Source organism: Drosophila biarmipes, chromosome 3L, assembly GCF_025231255.1.
Source record: "Drosophila biarmipes strain raj3 chromosome 3L, RU_DBia_V1.1, whole genome shotgun sequence".
NCBI lineage: Eukaryota > Metazoa > Arthropoda > Insecta > Diptera > Drosophilidae > Drosophila > Drosophila biarmipes.
This window is the reverse complement of record NC_066613.1, coordinates 6,999,947-7,018,891: the sequence shown is the minus strand read 5'-3', so window position 1 is coordinate 7,018,891 and position 18,945 is coordinate 6,999,947. Positions and strand designations below refer to the sequence as shown.

The 18,945-nt window shown below is 42.0% G+C and overlaps 1 protein-coding gene across 1 annotated transcript in view; it reads right to left on the bottom strand.

The window, feature by feature from the left end:
* LOC108030589 (ankyrin repeat domain-containing protein SOWAHA) overlaps positions 1-11,716 on the bottom strand; it is a 33,399-nt gene extending 21,683 nt beyond the window's left edge. The window contains exons 1-3 of the mRNA XM_044094717.2: positions 11,500-11,716; positions 10,732-11,387; positions 2,829-2,969 (exon numbers count right to left, since the gene is read on the bottom strand). Of these exons, the coding sequence (XP_043950652.2) occupies positions 2,829-2,969; positions 10,732-11,387; positions 11,500-11,626 (924 nt within the window). The 5' untranslated portion in view covers positions 11,627-11,716. The remainder of the gene's footprint in view (positions 1-2,828; positions 2,970-10,731; positions 11,388-11,499) is intronic.
* Positions 11,717-18,945: the final 7,229 nt, after the last annotated feature.

Sequence of the window (18,945 nt, the reverse complement as noted above, 5' to 3'; positions counted from 1 at the left end):
TCGGACGTGGACCCGGACCCCGGACCCCGGACCCCTGCTCACGGTCCCCGGCTCCCTCCAGCCGACCAACCGTGCATCCATTCCGTCCATCCATCCATCAACGTGTTTGACCTAGCCGGCAATTCGGTTTGACATGCGGGTAAATTGAATTTTCCTTGTTTCGCATTTGTTTCGACTTGTTTCTTTTTTGATTTTGGCCCGTTGTACGAATTACTTATTCAAATTAAAAATATTTTTTTCGTTCGCCCTGCCGCCGCCGATGACTGGGGAATATTTTTTCGAGTTTCTCCACAATTCCCGCCCATTTATTTACATACGCGTACATATGTAAATTGTCGGCATGTGAGCCCGGACTTTGTACATAATCCTGTTAGCATACAAGTGTAACCGAATCTATCTGCATAACTTTGGCACTTGGGGCACTGGACAGATTTCACTGGGAATATATTTCGGTTGCTTGTTTGTTTTTTTTAAGGTATAGTGCCATAGTACATATTGGCTTTCCATAAAATATTATACTTTAAATATTTCATATTTTATTCTTACTTTAAAATTTATAAACTCTTATGTTTCCATGATTAGCAGAACATTTTTTTAAATACAGTTTCTAGTGTATATACGTTTGGTATATATATATATTTCATATTTCTAAGAGATTTTCTGTATTTTGGAAAGTGACCTCTAAAATGTCTGCAAGGTAAGTTAATTTGCTGCATAACTAACAGCAATTGTCATGCTCCATTCGAAATATCTTAACATAATAGTGCAGAGATTAGCTCCGAGCGAACATTCAAATTTCCACGAGATAAAACCGCTCCTTCGGCCATTCACATTTCGCAAGTGAGCAGAAGCCAGATTGTTTCGGAGGCCCCGGAGGACTTGAGGCATTAGGTTAAGTGGCAATCGCGGTCTGATTTATGGCTATTTCCGTCTCGCTGCGATTTCAGTGATTCAAGGAATTGGAAGCGCCGCAAATGAGCTGCCAGTTGGCAGTTGCTCATCCAAGGGCCTCCGGGTGCCGGCTCATTAATTGATTGCACTGGTGGCCCTCAAGATTTGCAATCGCAGTTGCGCATATGCGTATGCAGAGCGGAGTGCGGAATTCATTATTTCCGGGAACAGTGCATTTGTACGGCAATTAGTCCGCTCGCGAACATAATATACCACGCCTCCGCCGCAGACCCGGACCCTGGGGCCCATGTTCCTCTGCGGACGGCATAAATCATCTTGCAGCGGGCCGACGCCCCAGTACCATCGTGGGCTATGTGGGACATAAATACCCGGGGCCGTACAAAACGCCAAAAACGCTGTCTAATTGAGAGGCACCGCAGGCGGAGGCAGAGCCGCAGCCAGCGAACACGGCCAGCAAATCTGGCGGGGATCGCGTATTGAGTTCTCACACTCGGCCCGCACGACTCCCAGCCCCAATCTCGAGATGTCGCGAGCGGAGCCATTTTTCCATGTCTCATTTGCGGCGACCCCTCGAGAGTTGGGACTCGCTCCTTCCCCAATTTGAGTGGGGTCACACGCACGTCATAAATAAATGTAAAAAACTTGTCTATGGGTGATGGACTGGGGAATACCCGGTCCTGAACTCGCAGATACCAAGAAGATTAGGAAAAGGAGTTGGAAAATGTAATTAAAATATTGCATATAAGAAATTACCGCTCAAATATAAATATTTCTGAGGAATTCAATATAGCTCAATGATATTATTATCAGATATTGGTACAAATTTCTTACTGTGTAGTCTAAATATCCCCAAAGCCACTATAAATAACCTACGCCCCAGAAATGTAGCCCTTGTTTTTTATTATTTATGATCCTTTAAAACAAAACTTCTCCATCGCAATAAGTCAGGGGAAATGCATTCAAACATGGTGTCAAAACATTTTTGATTACCAACAATTAACAATTCCCAAAATAGGCACAGGTAATAATTTAAAAACCCTTAATTTAGATCGAAAACCTAATCAAAACAAATAAATCAAAGGAACTGCATGTCGGAAAAATACCCAAAGTATTTTATTCGAGTTTTGAGGCGAGAATGTTGAAAGCAAGCGGCGAAAACATAACATAATTTCTGTTAACTATAAGATATCAAAAAATATTTCTATATACTATTATTAATGTGATCAACAAATTTTAGGAAAAATTAAAAAAAAGCTGTGATATAAGAAGCCTATCAATAAGTACCTAAACATGGCCTTTACAGCGAGCGATCAAAATACTTTTCTACTTGTATTCACCTTTTATCTCTCTAGATATAGAAGTAATTAATTAATAAATATTTAATTGTTAATGGTTAATTATGCCGTAACAGCAGAACTAAAGCGAAAAAATGAAAATGGCTTGTACTGTGTCTGTCGCTTCCAGACATCCCGCTCCCCGCGAGATCACTCGTCAGTGGTTGCCCAATGGCAGTCCATCTGCGTCTATGTCTGTATCTGTATCTATGGCCGATTCGTACGGCCTATGCTGTCCGGAGTCGCGTCACGCCCACTTCTCAACATGCGCTACAAGTGCTAAAAATGCTGAAAACATATTTCACAATTAATTGTCGCCTCGGCTGGCGCTGCCGCTTTTCCGCTCGCTATGCGACACAGCCCCCGTGCCACGCCCCCCGAAGCCCCCTTGGCCAGTGCCTCAGTTGTCGTTATTATATTTTCCTCGCATTTTTAAGTGTTGTTCGACATGGCAAAAACAACGCGTTGCTGCTTAATTTGTCGTAATTAATGCTTATGAATAGTTTGTACTTGTCGCATTTGTTAGTGGCGGAGCAGCGTGGGTGGAAGAGGCTGGGAATCAGGGAATCGGGAGTGGCTTACCTGCAGCTTGACCAGTTCCGGGAACTCGCTAGCCATCTTGGCCAGCTCCTGGTAATTAGCCTTCGCCATCGAGACGATCCACTCCTTCGCCTTGGGATGCGCCAGCGTAACCTCGGGCGAGTCCTTCTCCTCGATTAGTTGCTGAAATGAGAGGAGCAGCGCCCGGAGGGGCATAAATTAATTATGCATGTTTCTGCCACTTTGTCTACGACTTGGCGGGGGCGGCTGCCAGCGCCAGCGGTAGTGTAGAATTAAAAAAACAAAAGATACAAAAACCAAAACGAAAAACATCGGCACGAAGCGGGAATAAAACATAGAAAGCCCATTGAGAGCATTAACGCCAACACAGTCGTCGCCTCCCGGAATCTACGATTCTAATTTACCCACTCGCACACGGGCACCGTCGCCCCGCAATCCGGAATCCCTGTGTGTGGCATCCGATGGATGTGCATATGGGTGTGGATATGGATATGGAACGGGTGCCGTGGTTGGGGCGGGGGTGCACTCTCAAAAATATCTTGTGTTTCATAATTAGATCAGGCACGAATATGAGCCCGGAATATGCGAGCCCCATGATGGACTATTTGAATAGGTTCAGATATATAAAAAAAATATCCACTATCTAATTATGTTATACAATTAAAATATTTCAACTGAACATAAAACTGATAGTTATTGTCTTGAAGCTTGTTATTTATAGAGGCAAAGCCCATTAGTTCTGCAACATTGCATTCCAAAAGTTTAAAAAAACTATCTTTAGGACTATAATAAAATAAATAAAAATTTAAAATTTATAAATAAATGCAGTCCTAAATGTTAAAAAAGTATAAAATGCTGTCTACTTAGGAATTTATTTATTTATTTATTCTTAGGTAGAGGGTAATTGAAAAGTACCAAATACCTTTTACTTAAGAATTTATACTGGCTTTTTTAAGGTAAAAGTTTTGGGTTAAAGTAAGAACTATTTTGTAAATGTATATATTTCTAAATATTTAAAAATGATTGCACACATGGAGTACATTATTGTAAAACAGAGCTCATTTTCTTCAAAATAATTTGAATTTATAGGTACAATTATGCTCGTAAACTTTCTACAGAACTTAAAAATGTTTAATGGTATAACAAATAGTACTAAAACAACTTTATTTTAAAAGGGAAAGTAAAATACAACTTTAATTTAAGTTGGACTGGCTTACATTCTTTCTACAGAATCTTTCTAATGATATAAAAAATGGTACTATAAAAACATTACTTTAAAAGGAAAAGTAAATAAAAACTTTAAATTAGTTTGGACTGGATTTGGTTTTCCAATGTTGTAACTCGGTTTTCCCTTCACTGTTTCGCCGAGTGTTAGGACGGGGTGCCAATGGGCTGGGGGATGGGGATGAATTTGGGATGTGTGTTGTTCGGAGGGTGCAGACACGGGCGTAAAAGCTGGATGGTAATTATGCTACGCATTCGACGGCGCCATCGCCATGTTCCTCCACTAATTATGAAGGTAATAATTTTTATTTATTAGGCGCGTGCTTAAGGCAGAAAGTACGATGGGTTCTTCGCGGGCTCTCGAGGATCTGCCTCGAAAAGAAAGTAGATGTGCGTCTGTTGTTCGTTTTTTGCTTCGGTGATTTACAGAGTTTTTTGGGCTAGGATGCGGGGGCCACACCCGCCAAACTCGGCTGCTGATAATGAGCCCTCTAATGATTTCCGAGGGAGGGGGCTTCCGCGGGCCGGGGCTTCCCAACACATGTGCCCGCGACAATAGGAACGGCAGCCGACATGTGTGCCTCATATTTACGAGCGCGCAACACATTTTCGGCAACTAATTATCCATTCGCGTAATGTTCGCGGGCCGAACAAGCTGCGGAATCCCCGGAATCCCCGTGCCCAACCCCACCTGAACAACATCACCCACACGGCTCTTTATTATCCAGGCCCAACATTACATAGCTAATAAATACTACGACATTTGAATGCCGCATTTAGCCGCAGGATGCGCAGAGCGCGTGCCAGGACCTCATCCCCAGCCCGCATCTATTTACACGCCACTTGACTCCTGGAGAGCTCACGTTTTCCCAATTACGGGCGGGTGCTCGCTGCTCGGTCCGATTTTTCCCAGGTGAGGGCAGTCGCCATTTGCCAGTGCCGAGCATTTGGGGTAACGAGCTCTGCGAACGGCATTCTGGAAGTCGAATAGGGCACTCGAAGTCGGGCATTTGAGCGAGCGAGGCGACAGGCGTAACAGGAACAGAAACAGCAGCAGAACATCACGGAACAGTACGAACATCCAGACGCAGGGCCCCTGGCAAAGTGGCCATGTCAATGCTAAACAAAAGACCCCACCCGAAACCGAACCCCACTCAGAAGACACCCAACCGAACCAACTGGACTGAACCGCCCACCACACTTCGGAAAAATGACGAAATATGATGGCAGACATTGAATAGATCAGCCAACTACCTTGCTCTGCAATAATATGTTAGTTGTAGTATCAACTCAATCCATTACGTCATTTTATACTTCTTTGTTCTTACAACTCGGTGTATTTTAAAAATTCCTTAAAAAATTTGGCATATCATGAAGCATGTATGTTTCGATTGCAATCATAAATTTATTTATATAATAAAACAAAAAATGGTCTAGATACGTCTTCTTTTAGTTGAGTTTTGAGATTTATTTGAGTGTGCTATGACCATCAGGAGACGGACTCATATTTAAATACAAAGTAAAGATATTAAAAATACATACACTGTAACATAGTTAAGGAAACCACACATCTCTTATTTCTTGACACCTAATGGTACCTTTCAGAGCTAATGATGCCAATTTCTTTAACTGCAGCTACCCACCCTCAAGATTCTTTCCATTCCGATGGTGTGTTGCTTTTTTATGGCTTCATCAGGACAAAACGGGAGGAGACAGCAAAACAAGGAAAAAAGGGAAAACGCAGGACAACTAGGACTCGAACTCCAACTTCGAGTCCAGACCTGGGGACTGGGGTTGAGCACCGGTTGCCCTTGTCTATTGCCCGGCCCACCCACCCTCGCCAGTCGCTTGTTTGTTGGCCAGTTTTCTTGTGTCCGGGTCCCTTTATGCCCGATATTATATCACACAGCTGGCCGGTGTCCTTTTGCCGGGATGTGGCCCTGGCCATGGGTTCGGTGCTGGGACCTAGGGTGTCTGGGCACTAGGATGCGGGCTATCTATGGGACTCGGGGTCTGGGCCGTGTCCCTTCAGTGTTTACGTTGGCCCGGCGAGTCCTACCTTTGGACCGATGCCACAAAATGGTCGTGTTCGCCATTCCCAGGTCCGGGGATGCGACTCCGTCCGTTTTGTCAAAAGGGGCGGGCGGCGGACAGCCCGACTGACTGAATGCTCCTCGCCCGGCGAACGGGTGGAAATTGTTGCTGTTGTAAATTTAACCGCTTCGGGACACAGTCCGTTGTTGTTTAACAGCAATAACAACTTTTGGTTTGTTTCCTTACATTTTTAATTGGGTCCTTTGTGGCTGGGATGGCCGTGATGAGAATGGCTTTGCCTAACTAATTTCTATTGCTGCTTATTGGCTATGTTAACATGTTTCACCAACTTGTTTTATGCAAAGGGGTTTCGCCACGGGCTCGTCCTTCCGTCCCTGCCACGCCCCCGAGCCACGATTGCGACCCGCCTTGGTTTCGATGTGGGCCGGATGGCAGTTTTATATGCACTCTGGGACTCGAGAGGTGCCTCCTATTTTAATAAGAATATATGCGGTCTGTTTGATGCTGCCGTCCACTTTTGGGAGGGGATTTGCTTTAAAGGATATTTGTGATGCCGGGGGGCTTAAATTAGAGTCACAGAACATCAACGAACTTTGCATTAGTTTTGGTTTGTTTTAACTTGGAAGGGGAATAGAATTTCGGGGATTTAAGGCAGAACAAAAGGTGTTTAACGCGTTCGAAACTGTAGTTATTTTTTAAAAAGAATCCCTTGAAATAAATATAATTTCATTAACAGCTTGTGGAAAAGGAAACAATGTAAGGGTATTTTTAAACCTAATTTCTTTTAAAAAATTCCAAAAAATATAATCACTTTAAAAGTTTGTATAATTCTCAAAGTTCACTTTAATAAACTTTTCCAATTCCAGGAATTATAACCATCAGAAAATGTTAAATTTTTATATAACTTTGTTTTTGAAGGTTTAGCTTGAGTTCGTTTGAGTTATAACTCCTTTAAGCTTGAACACAAACATTTTTGATTTTCCCCATAACCTTTCCCCTTTCATTTATCAAAATTCGGCAGAAACTCAAATTATAATACTTCTATCAATATTAGTTATTTGAACAAGAAAAATACTTTTTAAACTCGCTTGTTGTTCGGGGCGTAAATTAATCAATCCCTTGCCATCGCACAACGGTGCTGAGTGAGCGTAGAAAATGCAAAATCATCGGGCTAATTAAAAACGATCGAATCGAATTTAATTGATCAGCTAGCCGAGACTCCGGATCCCATAGTTACAGTTGCGACGCGGAATTTCACGGTTCGTCATGATGGATCTACTCCACTTGCTCCCCAGTTTTTATTTGGTCACGGCGGAAAAATCCCATGAATTAGAATTCCTCCTTTAAATTCCTAGGAACATGATGCGCCACTTTCTTTTCGGCCCGTAATGATTAGTTGTTTCCTTTGATGAACCAAAAACGGGCATCCATCAACCTATCCCAATGTTGTTTACAACTGAATTTTAATAATTGCGTGAGGCCGGTTGGCGCCATCCGAAACGATGGTGTGTCTTGTTAGCGAATCAATTTGTTAACAAGCTGTAAGCGCTCAGATACTTTCTTTATCCCAGTGGTCCAAATGTGGGCTATCAACCCGATCAAGTGAGTGATAGCCCTTCTTTTAACTGTTTTCATGTTGCAGACAAATTAATAATGACTTGTGAAAAGTCGGGGATTGGCTCATGCAAACTAATTCACTTGAATTCATTAACTTGAATTAACTATTCACATTTTCTCTCTACGCCTATGCCAGTTATTTAATTTAAAAACTCATTCAAAATTTGTAAACGGAGTAAAACTCACTAAAGATTACCCCCGAAAACCATATTAGTAAAAATCCCCCTTGACTTCCATTTAACATCGACTTAATTTTGATATTTTTACTTTCGCTGTTCAAAAATGTGATCTGTAAATCCGAAAACATGAAGTACGTGAGAAATCCAAAGTTGCGGCAGAGATGCTTTGAAATAGATTCCCAATTTAAGGACGAGTTTGATTTTTCCATGTCCGAACGTCTGTACAAATAGGCACTTAAGTTCGCTTCCCGATGTTTTAGTGGGGTTTTATAGCTTCTGACGTGCGTTGACAGTCTTAGTTTGACGTACATCCACTGCTGCGGAGCATCTTCCGCCAAACATGATCCAAAGGGATGGGATGCGTCGGGATGGGCCATCCGTCTCGCAGACAGATTCGGATGATTTATGCACTGGGGATATTCGGTCTCAACTCTAAATTGCGTGATTGACAGGCCTAAGTGGATGACAGTTGTTTGACAACTCGGCCCAATTGCGCTACTATATCGTGTAACATTAACTAAGAAACGATTTTTCCGTAACGCTTGACAAATTCCACTGCCACATGCTCCCGAGATTGATACTTCCAAATTAGAATCTTGAAACGGACACGCTACAAATTATATATGTATGTGCAGACATCTAAGAGGATTTCTTTTGAAGTGTTGAGCGGTTCTATTGCCTTATGATTTTCTATTGTTTTGTATTTTAGATATTTTATGTATGCATAGTTTAAAACATAAATAGGAGAGGACTGTAGACAGTAAAGTTTAAACAATACATTCTTTAATTTTTGTTATTATATTATTATATTATATTATATGTAATATTGCCAAATTTTTAGCTAATGAAAGAGGCTCTACCCATAACATTTAATATGCTTCAAAAAGACAACTACATCAGTAAATTTGAACAACTTCCAAAATGGCGTTTTGGTAATGTTTACTTGAGTTGAAAAACGCTCCAAGCTTGAGAGTCTATTTCCTAGTGCTTAAAAAAAATTTCAATATTATCCAAGGAATAATCTGGCTTTGACTAGTCAAAATCTTTTATTATTGCCGAGTCTATCTGAATGGACATTTTTCTGAGTGCCCGCCCGACTTGCATGCATTCATTGGCCGCAAAATTTCTCACGTAACTCATTCCTGGCTCGCCCCAATGTGTTTGTACACATAATAGGCTTTTGGGGTATCAAAAAGGAAAAGAAAATAAAGGCGAGCGGAAAAACAGCTTGCTGGGCAAACGCCTGGCCAAGTGTCGTCATGGCCAGTTGATGGAACAAAGTTACTAAACACATCGGACGCGGGAATCGAATTCGGAATCGGACTACATGTGTCCGCACATGTACGTACACATGTCGGGCATCAGCTCTCCAGTTCTCCAGTTCTCCAGCTCCTCGGCTCTCCAGCTCTCGAGTGCGCGGCGACAAAGCCGGGACAGAAATGCGGACAGAAAGCGAACGGAACGATGCAGGCGCATGTAGTTTTATGAGACTTACATTTATATTGTCCACTAATAAAATTAATGGATTTATTCAATTCGAGCTGTGCTGGTGGCAATTCGTGACAAGGCTCTGGGAACTGACGGACAGCTGGGTGACCGGCTTAGTTCGAGCCAGCCACTCTGCCACCCTGCCTTTCGGGCACACTCTGGTGGCTTTTCCACCTATTCCGCCAGCAGTTCCACTTGAGGTGGCCCAAAGCCTGGGACAGCCACTGGTGCAGTGACAATAGTTGCCCGGGGTTTCAGGGCCCCCAGATCTAATCTGACCCTGATTTGTAGCCAAGCAGTAGCAGCCAGTTCCGCGTTGCAATTCAGTCATAAGCAGAGACGGGGTAGACAGTACTGCAATTTCTTAATCCTAGTGTACAGAATATTCGCTTAAAAACATTTATAAATGGGAAAATTATTTTAAGATAGGAGGAGACATTGAAAACTCAGAAGTATTCTTATAGCTTTCCTTAAAAAATATGTTGGTGTTTAGTTGGTGAGAGTTTATGAGCTAAAAATAAAATAGTTACACTTCTAAAATAGACAACAAAAATGTTTTGCCTATTTGCCATAACAACAAAATAATGAAATATTTGGAAACTAGAAAACGATAAAGAATGAAAAAAATATACATTTATTAAACTTAATTTTGAGTAATCTACTGAAGAAATATTTAATTTGTTATAACTTTAAAAAACCTTCTCGCTTTTGAATCGTTGCAACATTAAGCTTTGCAAACTTATTTTTATTTCATTGCTTAAGTTAAAAACTATTGATAAGATATGACTCGTTCGCTCTTTTTAAGCTATTCTTTATTTTTAACTTGATAAGCCCCATTTTATTTAAATACTTATGTTTGGAATACATATCTTGCGGGTATTGTAAAGTTGACTTAATGGTTTTACTCGAAATGTAAAGTATTTCCTAGGAAAGAGTTAAATCAAAAATCATATATTCAATACCCATTTACATTGTTTAAATACTAATCATGGTGCTCGCACATTTTACAGTGCGTCCGTGAAACTTTTCCCTCTTTGTACCTAAGAAGTTCAGCATTTCTTTTGCAGAGGAAAGTCGGGCAGAGCTGAAAATACCTTCAATATGTCGGGGTACACATGCAGTCCCCTGCCTGGACACTTCTTACAGAAATATTCGTACCTCTGTGATAATTAATCACAACTAAGCCCTGGCAAAAAAGTCGCATATTTGAATGGTCTGGGAGCGAATCTTCCCACTGACACACAGGAAATGGAACAAATTGCGGCCGCGCTCTGAGGGAAGGGCCCCCGAGTCACCCGCACCCGAAGAACCCGCGCCCGCATAGTGGCCAGTGGCCCCTTAACCGGTTTTCAGTCACTCACCTTCTCTGGCTTCTTCTTGGCTGGCGGCGATATGATTTTGGCCTCCTCTTCGGAAGCCATCCGGTTGAACTTGCGCGTGGCCTCCTTCACGCTGATGGGATTCTCGGCCAGATCGCCCTCGCCGGAGGGGGTTCCATTGGTCTCTGCCTTCTCCGGCTTCTCGTTGGAGCTGGAGTCGGTGGAGGCCTCCGAGGAGAAGGAGAAGCGGGGTATGTTCTCCTTGTTCTCGGCCACGTCTATGGAGTTGGATCGGGAGCCTGGCTTCTCCGGCTGATCCTGATCCTCCGGCTTGACCGAGGGCTGCTTCTCCAGGCGGGCGGGCTCTATGCGCTTTATGGCAGCCGTGAACTCGTCCACGCATTCCTGGTAGTTCTCCTGGTGCTCCTTGGCGATGGAAACGGCTGCCGCCGGCGGGGATGTGACCATGGGCGGGTTTTTGTACGGAGGTGGCTGCCTCATGGGGGAGTCCAGGCTCAGGGATGCGCCGCCGGGACTCGAGGGTTCCCCGGATGCGGCGGCCACCGCGCGCTCCACCACCTCCTCCGAGGGACACTCGTTCACATATTTCTTGCGCAATATCAGGAACTTCTGGTTGTTCTCGTTCTTTATCGTGGACAGCAGGGTCACGAAGGTCTTGAAGCGCTTGCGGGCCTCGTCTGGAATTGGTAATCATCGGAACATGCGATTCACAACCAGGTTTTCACAGGCTTTCCTGCGATTCAACAGGTTCCCGAAGCCAAAGCCCCAAAACAAACACAAATGACTCACTTTGCGACTGCGGGTGGGTGAGGAATTTCTTGAAGTGCTTGACCAACGCGTGGTTCGTCACCTTGCAGTCGTTGGCCAGCATGTAGTTGCGGATCTCCGCAACGGACAACTCCTTCGGCAGCTCCATTGCTCTCGCTGAACCACTTTAAAACACTTTTAAACGCGCAAATAAAAGAAAGCACTCAACAAACAAAAACATTCGACCAGGGAACCGTGCTCACTGCCTCGTTGCAGCCCTCGTGCCTCGCGGAAAAAAGCTCGCTGATTTCGCTGGATGACTGAAGGCTGGTTGGCATGACTGTTCAAAATTTGTTAATTTTCGACTAATTATGCGATTTTTAATTAGAATAATAAAGAAATCAGGCATTTTTGTACTTTGCATTTTAAAAATATATATCGAATTAAAAGAAACAGAACTGTTATTTCCAGTACTGCATTTAAGTAGCTTAAAGGAAAAATGTGTAGTACTCTCATAAAAAATTTCAGTTTTGTAGTCTCAACTATTTTGGTTTTTGGAAACCATTTTAAAATTATATATAATATTAAGTCGAGTCTAAGACCTTAGTTTAAAATGAGGAGGAGATAGGCCTTGAAAGTGCCAACCGAAACTAAGTATTTAGGGAAATATTTGAGAATTGTAAAGCCCTACCAATGCCTTGGGAATATTAATTTATAGAAATCAAATTATTACAAAATTAGGAACTGTCAAAAGATTTGACACGCTTGAAAATAAAACCTTTAAGGATTGTAAGATAAATTATTTCATTTATTATAAGAAATATAACATATAATAGTTTTGTACACATAATTATTAAATTTTGTAAGGAAAATAGTTGAAATGGCAATAGAGATTATGTACAGTCATTTATTAAAAATTTTTTAATTTCATAACTCTCTAAAAATGAATGGTAAAAGTGTACAATTACAAATATTAAAGTATGTTATGTTTCATTTAAAAAAAGATGAACAGGGAGTAGATCTGAAAGGATTATAATCAATTAGGAAATCCCTCTGGCCTGGTAACTTGTAAATCAAAGTGGAAGTTAATTTGCATAGAATTCAATTCCACTTGAAGCCGTCTGTTTGCGGGCTTTATTATGCAAAGGAAATATTTAAAACAGCTCCGAATTAATTCCTGAGACACTGTCAAATGGAAATTCAGGGGGCGGCACAAGCGGAATCCTCCCAGCCCCTCAGAATCGGGGAGTTAACTTGGCAGTACGAACATATATGTGGGTGATAGACCGAGTTGATTTCCTTCTCAATTGGCCAAATGCTTTGGTTTGGTTGGTTTTGGCCCTGTACGTGCGGGAATTTGTTGAATCGACGTCATTTATCATCCGCACGGAGAGTTCTAGCCGAGAGGAAGCCACAGCCGATGACAGTGACAATGGCGCATCTGGATACACAGATTGGGATTGTATCTTTCACTTGCATTTCAAGATGCAAATGTCAAGACGTGTTGTGCGCCGCACTCCCTTCCCATTCCCACTTCCATTCCACACCCATTCCCCCCGAGGATTCCCCAGAATGCCTCGGTGGCGCAGATGCGCACTAATTTGTATGCCCGCACTCTTTGGATTCGGATTCGTTTTCGGCTGGGTAAATGTATCTCGTGGGCAGGAGGAAGCGTGCTCGACTCATAAACGGGCCCAAATAAATGTTTCTTATTTATCATTTTATTCGGGATTCGATAAAAGGCTGGGTTGTCCAGGAGTTGTTAAGAGTAAATATATTGTACATACTTGAGCACTAAAAACTTGTTGAAAAAATATATATTCAAAAAAAGGTTGATAAAACAAAAAATTTGCATATTTAATCTAAAAACAAAGAACATATACTTTATTCTTATGTTTAAATATAAATATCTTGAAGCGTTGGGAAATAATAAAAATCAATTTTAAAAACTTCTTCATACATAAATTTCCACTTTAATTGGACCTGGCAGCATTAAAACATAAAAAAAAAGTTTTACTTTTAAAAATATCATATTTTATCAATGTAGAGCCTACAATTTTAAGAAATAGCCTTTTTCCATTTACTGTAGTTTTACTTACTCAAGTTACTTAAATGTTTGTTGGATTATTTTACTATCCATCTATGTACCTTTACTTTACTTTATAATATATTTCCTTATGAAATTGATTATGTTATAGATCTATTAAGAATTTGCCCGACATTTAAGAAAAAATCTATAAGTTCGATCATTGAACGATTAGGTTTAGAACAGGCGTATGTATGTATATACTAAGAAAAAAGTATCTTGTAGAATAATGTATCTTTCAAAGCGCACATTTAAATAAGTATCTTTTAAATCATATTATAAAATTAAATTATTCATCATTCAAATAAAGGCAGAAACGTCTACAAAATAATATGCACTTTTACTGATTCAAGTAAGAAAACAAATTGATAAACGAAATGCATTTTCAACGAAATGTGTGACAATCCTGATGTCCTAAACACTGCTATAACTATAAAAGACATATCGATAATGTGCTAAACGCACCAGTGCAAATGCTAGTTCGACTTGGCTGAGCTGACCCGACATTTGGTTAGAAGGGTGCTCTCCAGGACTTCAATTAACTGAGTGCTTTTACTACTATCCAGCTGAAAACATTCCAATCTGCGAGCGGCGAGAAATGGCTCGTCAGTGCGATTAGAGCGTGTTAAACGCTCGGCATTTGCAGCCGGATTATGCAATTGTCACCGATTGCGTCGCAAAGTGGCGCCTGATAAGCGTCGCAAATGAAATTATACTCGTACGCCGTATGAAGTGCGAGTATCTGTACCTGGAGGCACTCTTCCCAGCGAATGCCACTTGGCACGACAAGAGAACGTCGCCTTTCCCGACCTGGGGGAGTTGGCATTGGTGCGGGCGAGGATTGGCAGCAGCCATCTTGTAGCCGTGGATGCTGGTGTATCCCTCAGATACCCAGGCACCCCTCCTCCGAAAGTGCCCACTTTTCTTTTTTTGTACACCGGTTGGCGTCAGTGTCGAATGCTGCAGACAGCGATCGACGGCGAACGATCCTCGATAGTTGCAACTTGCAACTTGCAGCGTTGCCCTGCTTGAGGCTGGGGATGGTGTGGGACGGAAGAGGATGGCTTAGGCATGGGATGGAATGGTTTAGGATGCTATAAGACGGAATGGGCTGCTGCTGCGGCATAATTGGCAATTGGGGAATGGCAGGGGAGGGGAAGCGGCAGTGGCTGGGGAATGGATTGGTTTGGGAATGGGCATGAGAATGGCACTGGGCTCACTCGCTTTTATGACTTTTTTGCCAACTGGCAGCTTCACTCGGAAAATTATTCAGTAACTGGATTAGTTGATATGAAGGTAACTCATGTGCCATTTCGGAACAGTAAGTAATAGATATTAAATAGATTTAATCAAACTTTGTTGGGAAGGTTTTATAAAAAATAAACTGAAGTTTCAGATTGTACTAATAAATACCAGTAATACTCTGTAAATCTCTCACGGTAATTATCTTTTCATGTGCTTTACCTTAGACATATAGGAATTAACAATAAATTTATAAGCTCTATTTAATCCTAAAGTGTTAAATGCTAAAAATGTAAAGATTCTGCACCACATTAGGCAAATAAATATTGAAACGAGTTTTTCTTTTCTTTAATTCGTGTACTTCGATTGGTTTGAAGTTAATATAATCAAAAATAAAACAAATATTTAATTTAAAAACAATGTTTTGTCTGTCCCCTAAACGTATTCGTAAATCTTACACCATACCAATATATTAACGACTTGGTGAAGAAACCCCCTGAAGTCAGAGTGACGGCCTTTGCTGGGATTCTCGTTGTCCGTCAAATTCTTCGAGTGTGCCAACTAGCGCCGGCTGTCTATCTGGCCCAGTCGAATCGAAGTCGTGGCCGGATTGAGTTGGTTTCTGTGTTCGGCTTAGCCAAGACTCCCTCATTTCTAACCTGCGATTCGACTTTATTTATTTCCCCAATCCTCTGACCCCTGGAGAGTGGCGCCTAAAATTACACGAGGCATTTGAAGCGGCAGAGGGGCAGCTGTCACCGCGGATTGCTCAAGAATCGGAGATTTATTGTGACCGGGAATCGGTCGGATTGGCTTGGATTGTTGGGAAAGTCAAATGCCCGGGCAGCCGTAATGCCCAGCAGATGTTGGCGGTTCCACGGAGCGGCCAACGCAATCCTGGGCAGCCTTTAAGTAGTCTGACAGTCATTATTGGGCCATTACCAAATGAGCAGTGCGCATTATAAATGAGCGCATAAAACATAAACGTTGTCGCCGGGCACGAGAGCCGATTACTGCAATTTAGCACCCCCACTTGGCCCTCATCCCTGCAGTTTCCCGTGGTACCCTGCGTATCCCGTAGTATTTGAGGTATCACGTCAACTTCAGATCGTCATATGGTGCTATTTCCGACTCGGGGAGCTCGGGAATTCGCTCATATGCCACGCAGAGTGGTTCGGTTCGGATGGAGTGGATGGTGCGGAGACGTGCGGTCAAATGCGTTAGCTCGCAAGGGGATTTCGGCTCGTTTCGCTCGGCTTAGCCCGACTCCCAAGTCGGATTATGTCACTTCCCGGTGACATTTGCATTTTGATTGACAAACTCATTTAGCGCCTGCAGTGAGTCCTGCGTCCTTGTGCGCCTGCACTTCGCCCGCCCCTTGGACGTCGAGTGTATTTGCCAAACGCTTAAGAGATTTTCAATTACACTTATTTGGGAAACAATGAAACGGTGTTTAAGTGCTTTGATTTAATAATATTTACACTTTGGGGGTGCAAAGTTCATCAAACGCCTAAGCCGATAATACTTATTAACTTGCCTATTACGAGCGGGGGGTTATTGAAAAAATTATATATTTTAAGTCGCAGTTGAATATTTAACTAAATTTAAAATTAACTTATTAAGTTTGATATGTTTTATCTCTCAGAAACTACTTTTCTTTTTATACACTTCTTAAATTACTCAAACAAACTGAGGAAAAAAATGTATTTTACTTTTTAAAAAAATTATGAAAAAACGGTTTGATTTTTATTTAGTTTAATGTGCTTTGTTAATTATTTTTGTAACAAACTTTTAATAATATTTTTATGAAAACCTTAAAGTGTCTGACTTTTCTAATTATATATAAAAAAATTCCCATGTAATTTTTGTTTAACTTATAATAATAATAATAAATCTATCTAATAAATAATAAATACCATATATTTTACTATCAAAAGCAAATGTAGCATTTAAAGCACTTTCATACTTTTCGGAGGATCAACAACTGTCCAACTTTTTGAAAACCTGTGGCATATGCAACATATTGTCTGTATTGAATATATTTTACTACCCAATCCTTGCCTTTGCTCTCCCCAAATATTTGATTTCATTTCCAATATTATTACCATAAATTCTAGTTCCGTTAATGTCAAAAACTAAAATCAGCACGGTCCGAAAGTGAATTGGTACATGCGTATTTACTTAAAATCCTTAAAGGCAAATATTGCATAATGAGTAGAACTCAATTACGCGTTGCAAGCGTAGCGATATATTCATGTGACAATTTTTAATGTTTTCTGACAACCATTAAAGTCGAGCCCGCTGAAAACGACAACAATAAACGCGGCGGAAAAAGGGAAAGGTTGGTGCGTACCGAGTCCTGACCCTTCTCTCGGACCCGGAACCCCGGAACCCCGGACCCTGCAACCCCTACTCCCTTTTCCAAGATCCGTACCGAACGGAACCGAACTCGACAGGCGTCAGCGGCGAGTGTTGTGACAGTTTTTGCCGGCGAATAAATAAAAATAAAATATATTTCATTTTCCACGGGGTTCGGGCTTGGGTTCGGGTTGTGCTGCTGGAAATGGAATCATTGCCGTTGCCATTTGCCGGCTATTTTGAAATTGATATGTGCATAAACCGCAGTGACAGATGTTGCAATTAAAACGGCGTAAAACGGTGGAGGAAATACCACCACCATATCCACCGAGTCCGACTCCGAGTCCCCGATATAAACGTATACATTTTATACTATATCGAGTGGCGTGAAAAGTGCGCGCTGTCAGCCTGACAGGCGGACAGCTCAATTGTCAAAATAGGTTTAAGTGCCGTCGACTGATTTGTAAGTGAAGTGCTCATCTTGCCACCGCCACTGCCAATTGCGATTCCAGTCCGCGTCCCGATCCCGCTTTCTGGGACCGGCCCAGGACTCTCGACTCTCCACTCTCGCTGCCCGACTCAGAGGGTGGTCAGTGTGGCTGCCGCAAATGGAAACGCCCCATGTGGTTGCCACTCGTCTGGTGTGTACCATCATGCTGACCCATTGATTGATTGCATTTGGCCCGGCGCTGCCACGCCCCCCGCCGCCTCCCCGCCTCCATACACCCTCCCCTCCCGGCACCCCCTTCGCCCGAAAAACCCAGCGATTGCAAAAGCGCCACTCGTAAAACGCGCAACACAGCAAATATTGTACTTAACACCCGGAGGGGCACTTGGCCCGGGCTCTCCGTTCTTGTTGCTGCTTCTGCACTATGAAAAAACATGACCTTCAACAAGAAACATTTAATGCTTCAAAGGCTGTCATTAAATAATCTTTTAAGTACATTTTACAAAGGCTAATCCAATCCTCAACATATTTAAGAATTATTTGTAGTCATAACTTGATCTCGTTTTTAGTGTGTGTGCATTTAATTTGTAAATTTCTGGTGGTAAAAGCTATATTTTAAAACTCACATTGCTTTTAGAAAATAAAGCCAATTAATAAATGTAATAATTTTAGTGGTTTGTGGCTCAGCATGTTAAAGAAGTTATAACACTTCAGAAAATAAATTTATGAAATGGTTTGGAGCTGTCGACCCTTTTTCTCTAAGTTTTGAAAATTAGGCAAGTAACTTCACCTAAATATACAAATTTGAAATCGTATTCTCCAAGGGCTTTATATATAATCTGAGTAGTAATACACAATTTTCTTTTTAACTAACTAATAGTTTGTATATGTTTAATTTTAGAATTGATTCCAGGTATTTACTTTGCATTTAAAAACTATTTTCTAAATAAATCACAATAAATTTAAGAATACTTTATGCCTCGTTCTAACCCTTCCTTATAAGGGTACTGACTTCCTGGTTGTGCCCTCATTTTGGCCGAGTGTAGAGTGGCCGCTGGGTTTGCCTTTGGCCTCGGCATGACTTGGCTTCCCTTGGAATTAATTCACATTTACGGTGGGCAGGGGCAGCAGCTTTGGTCATTTGTTGCTTTGAGCTAACACGTTGCTCTCGTTTTCCGCCGCTGCCCGTCCGCGGTGGGTGGTGCACCACCCACTTCATCCACTCCACCCACCTGGACCCACTCCACTGCACGCCACACCCACTCCCGAATCAGCACCACGTGGATCGTCTCTCTTCTTCCCTGCCCACTGGCATGTGTACATATATCTTGTGCGGAGCGAGGTGAGGACACGC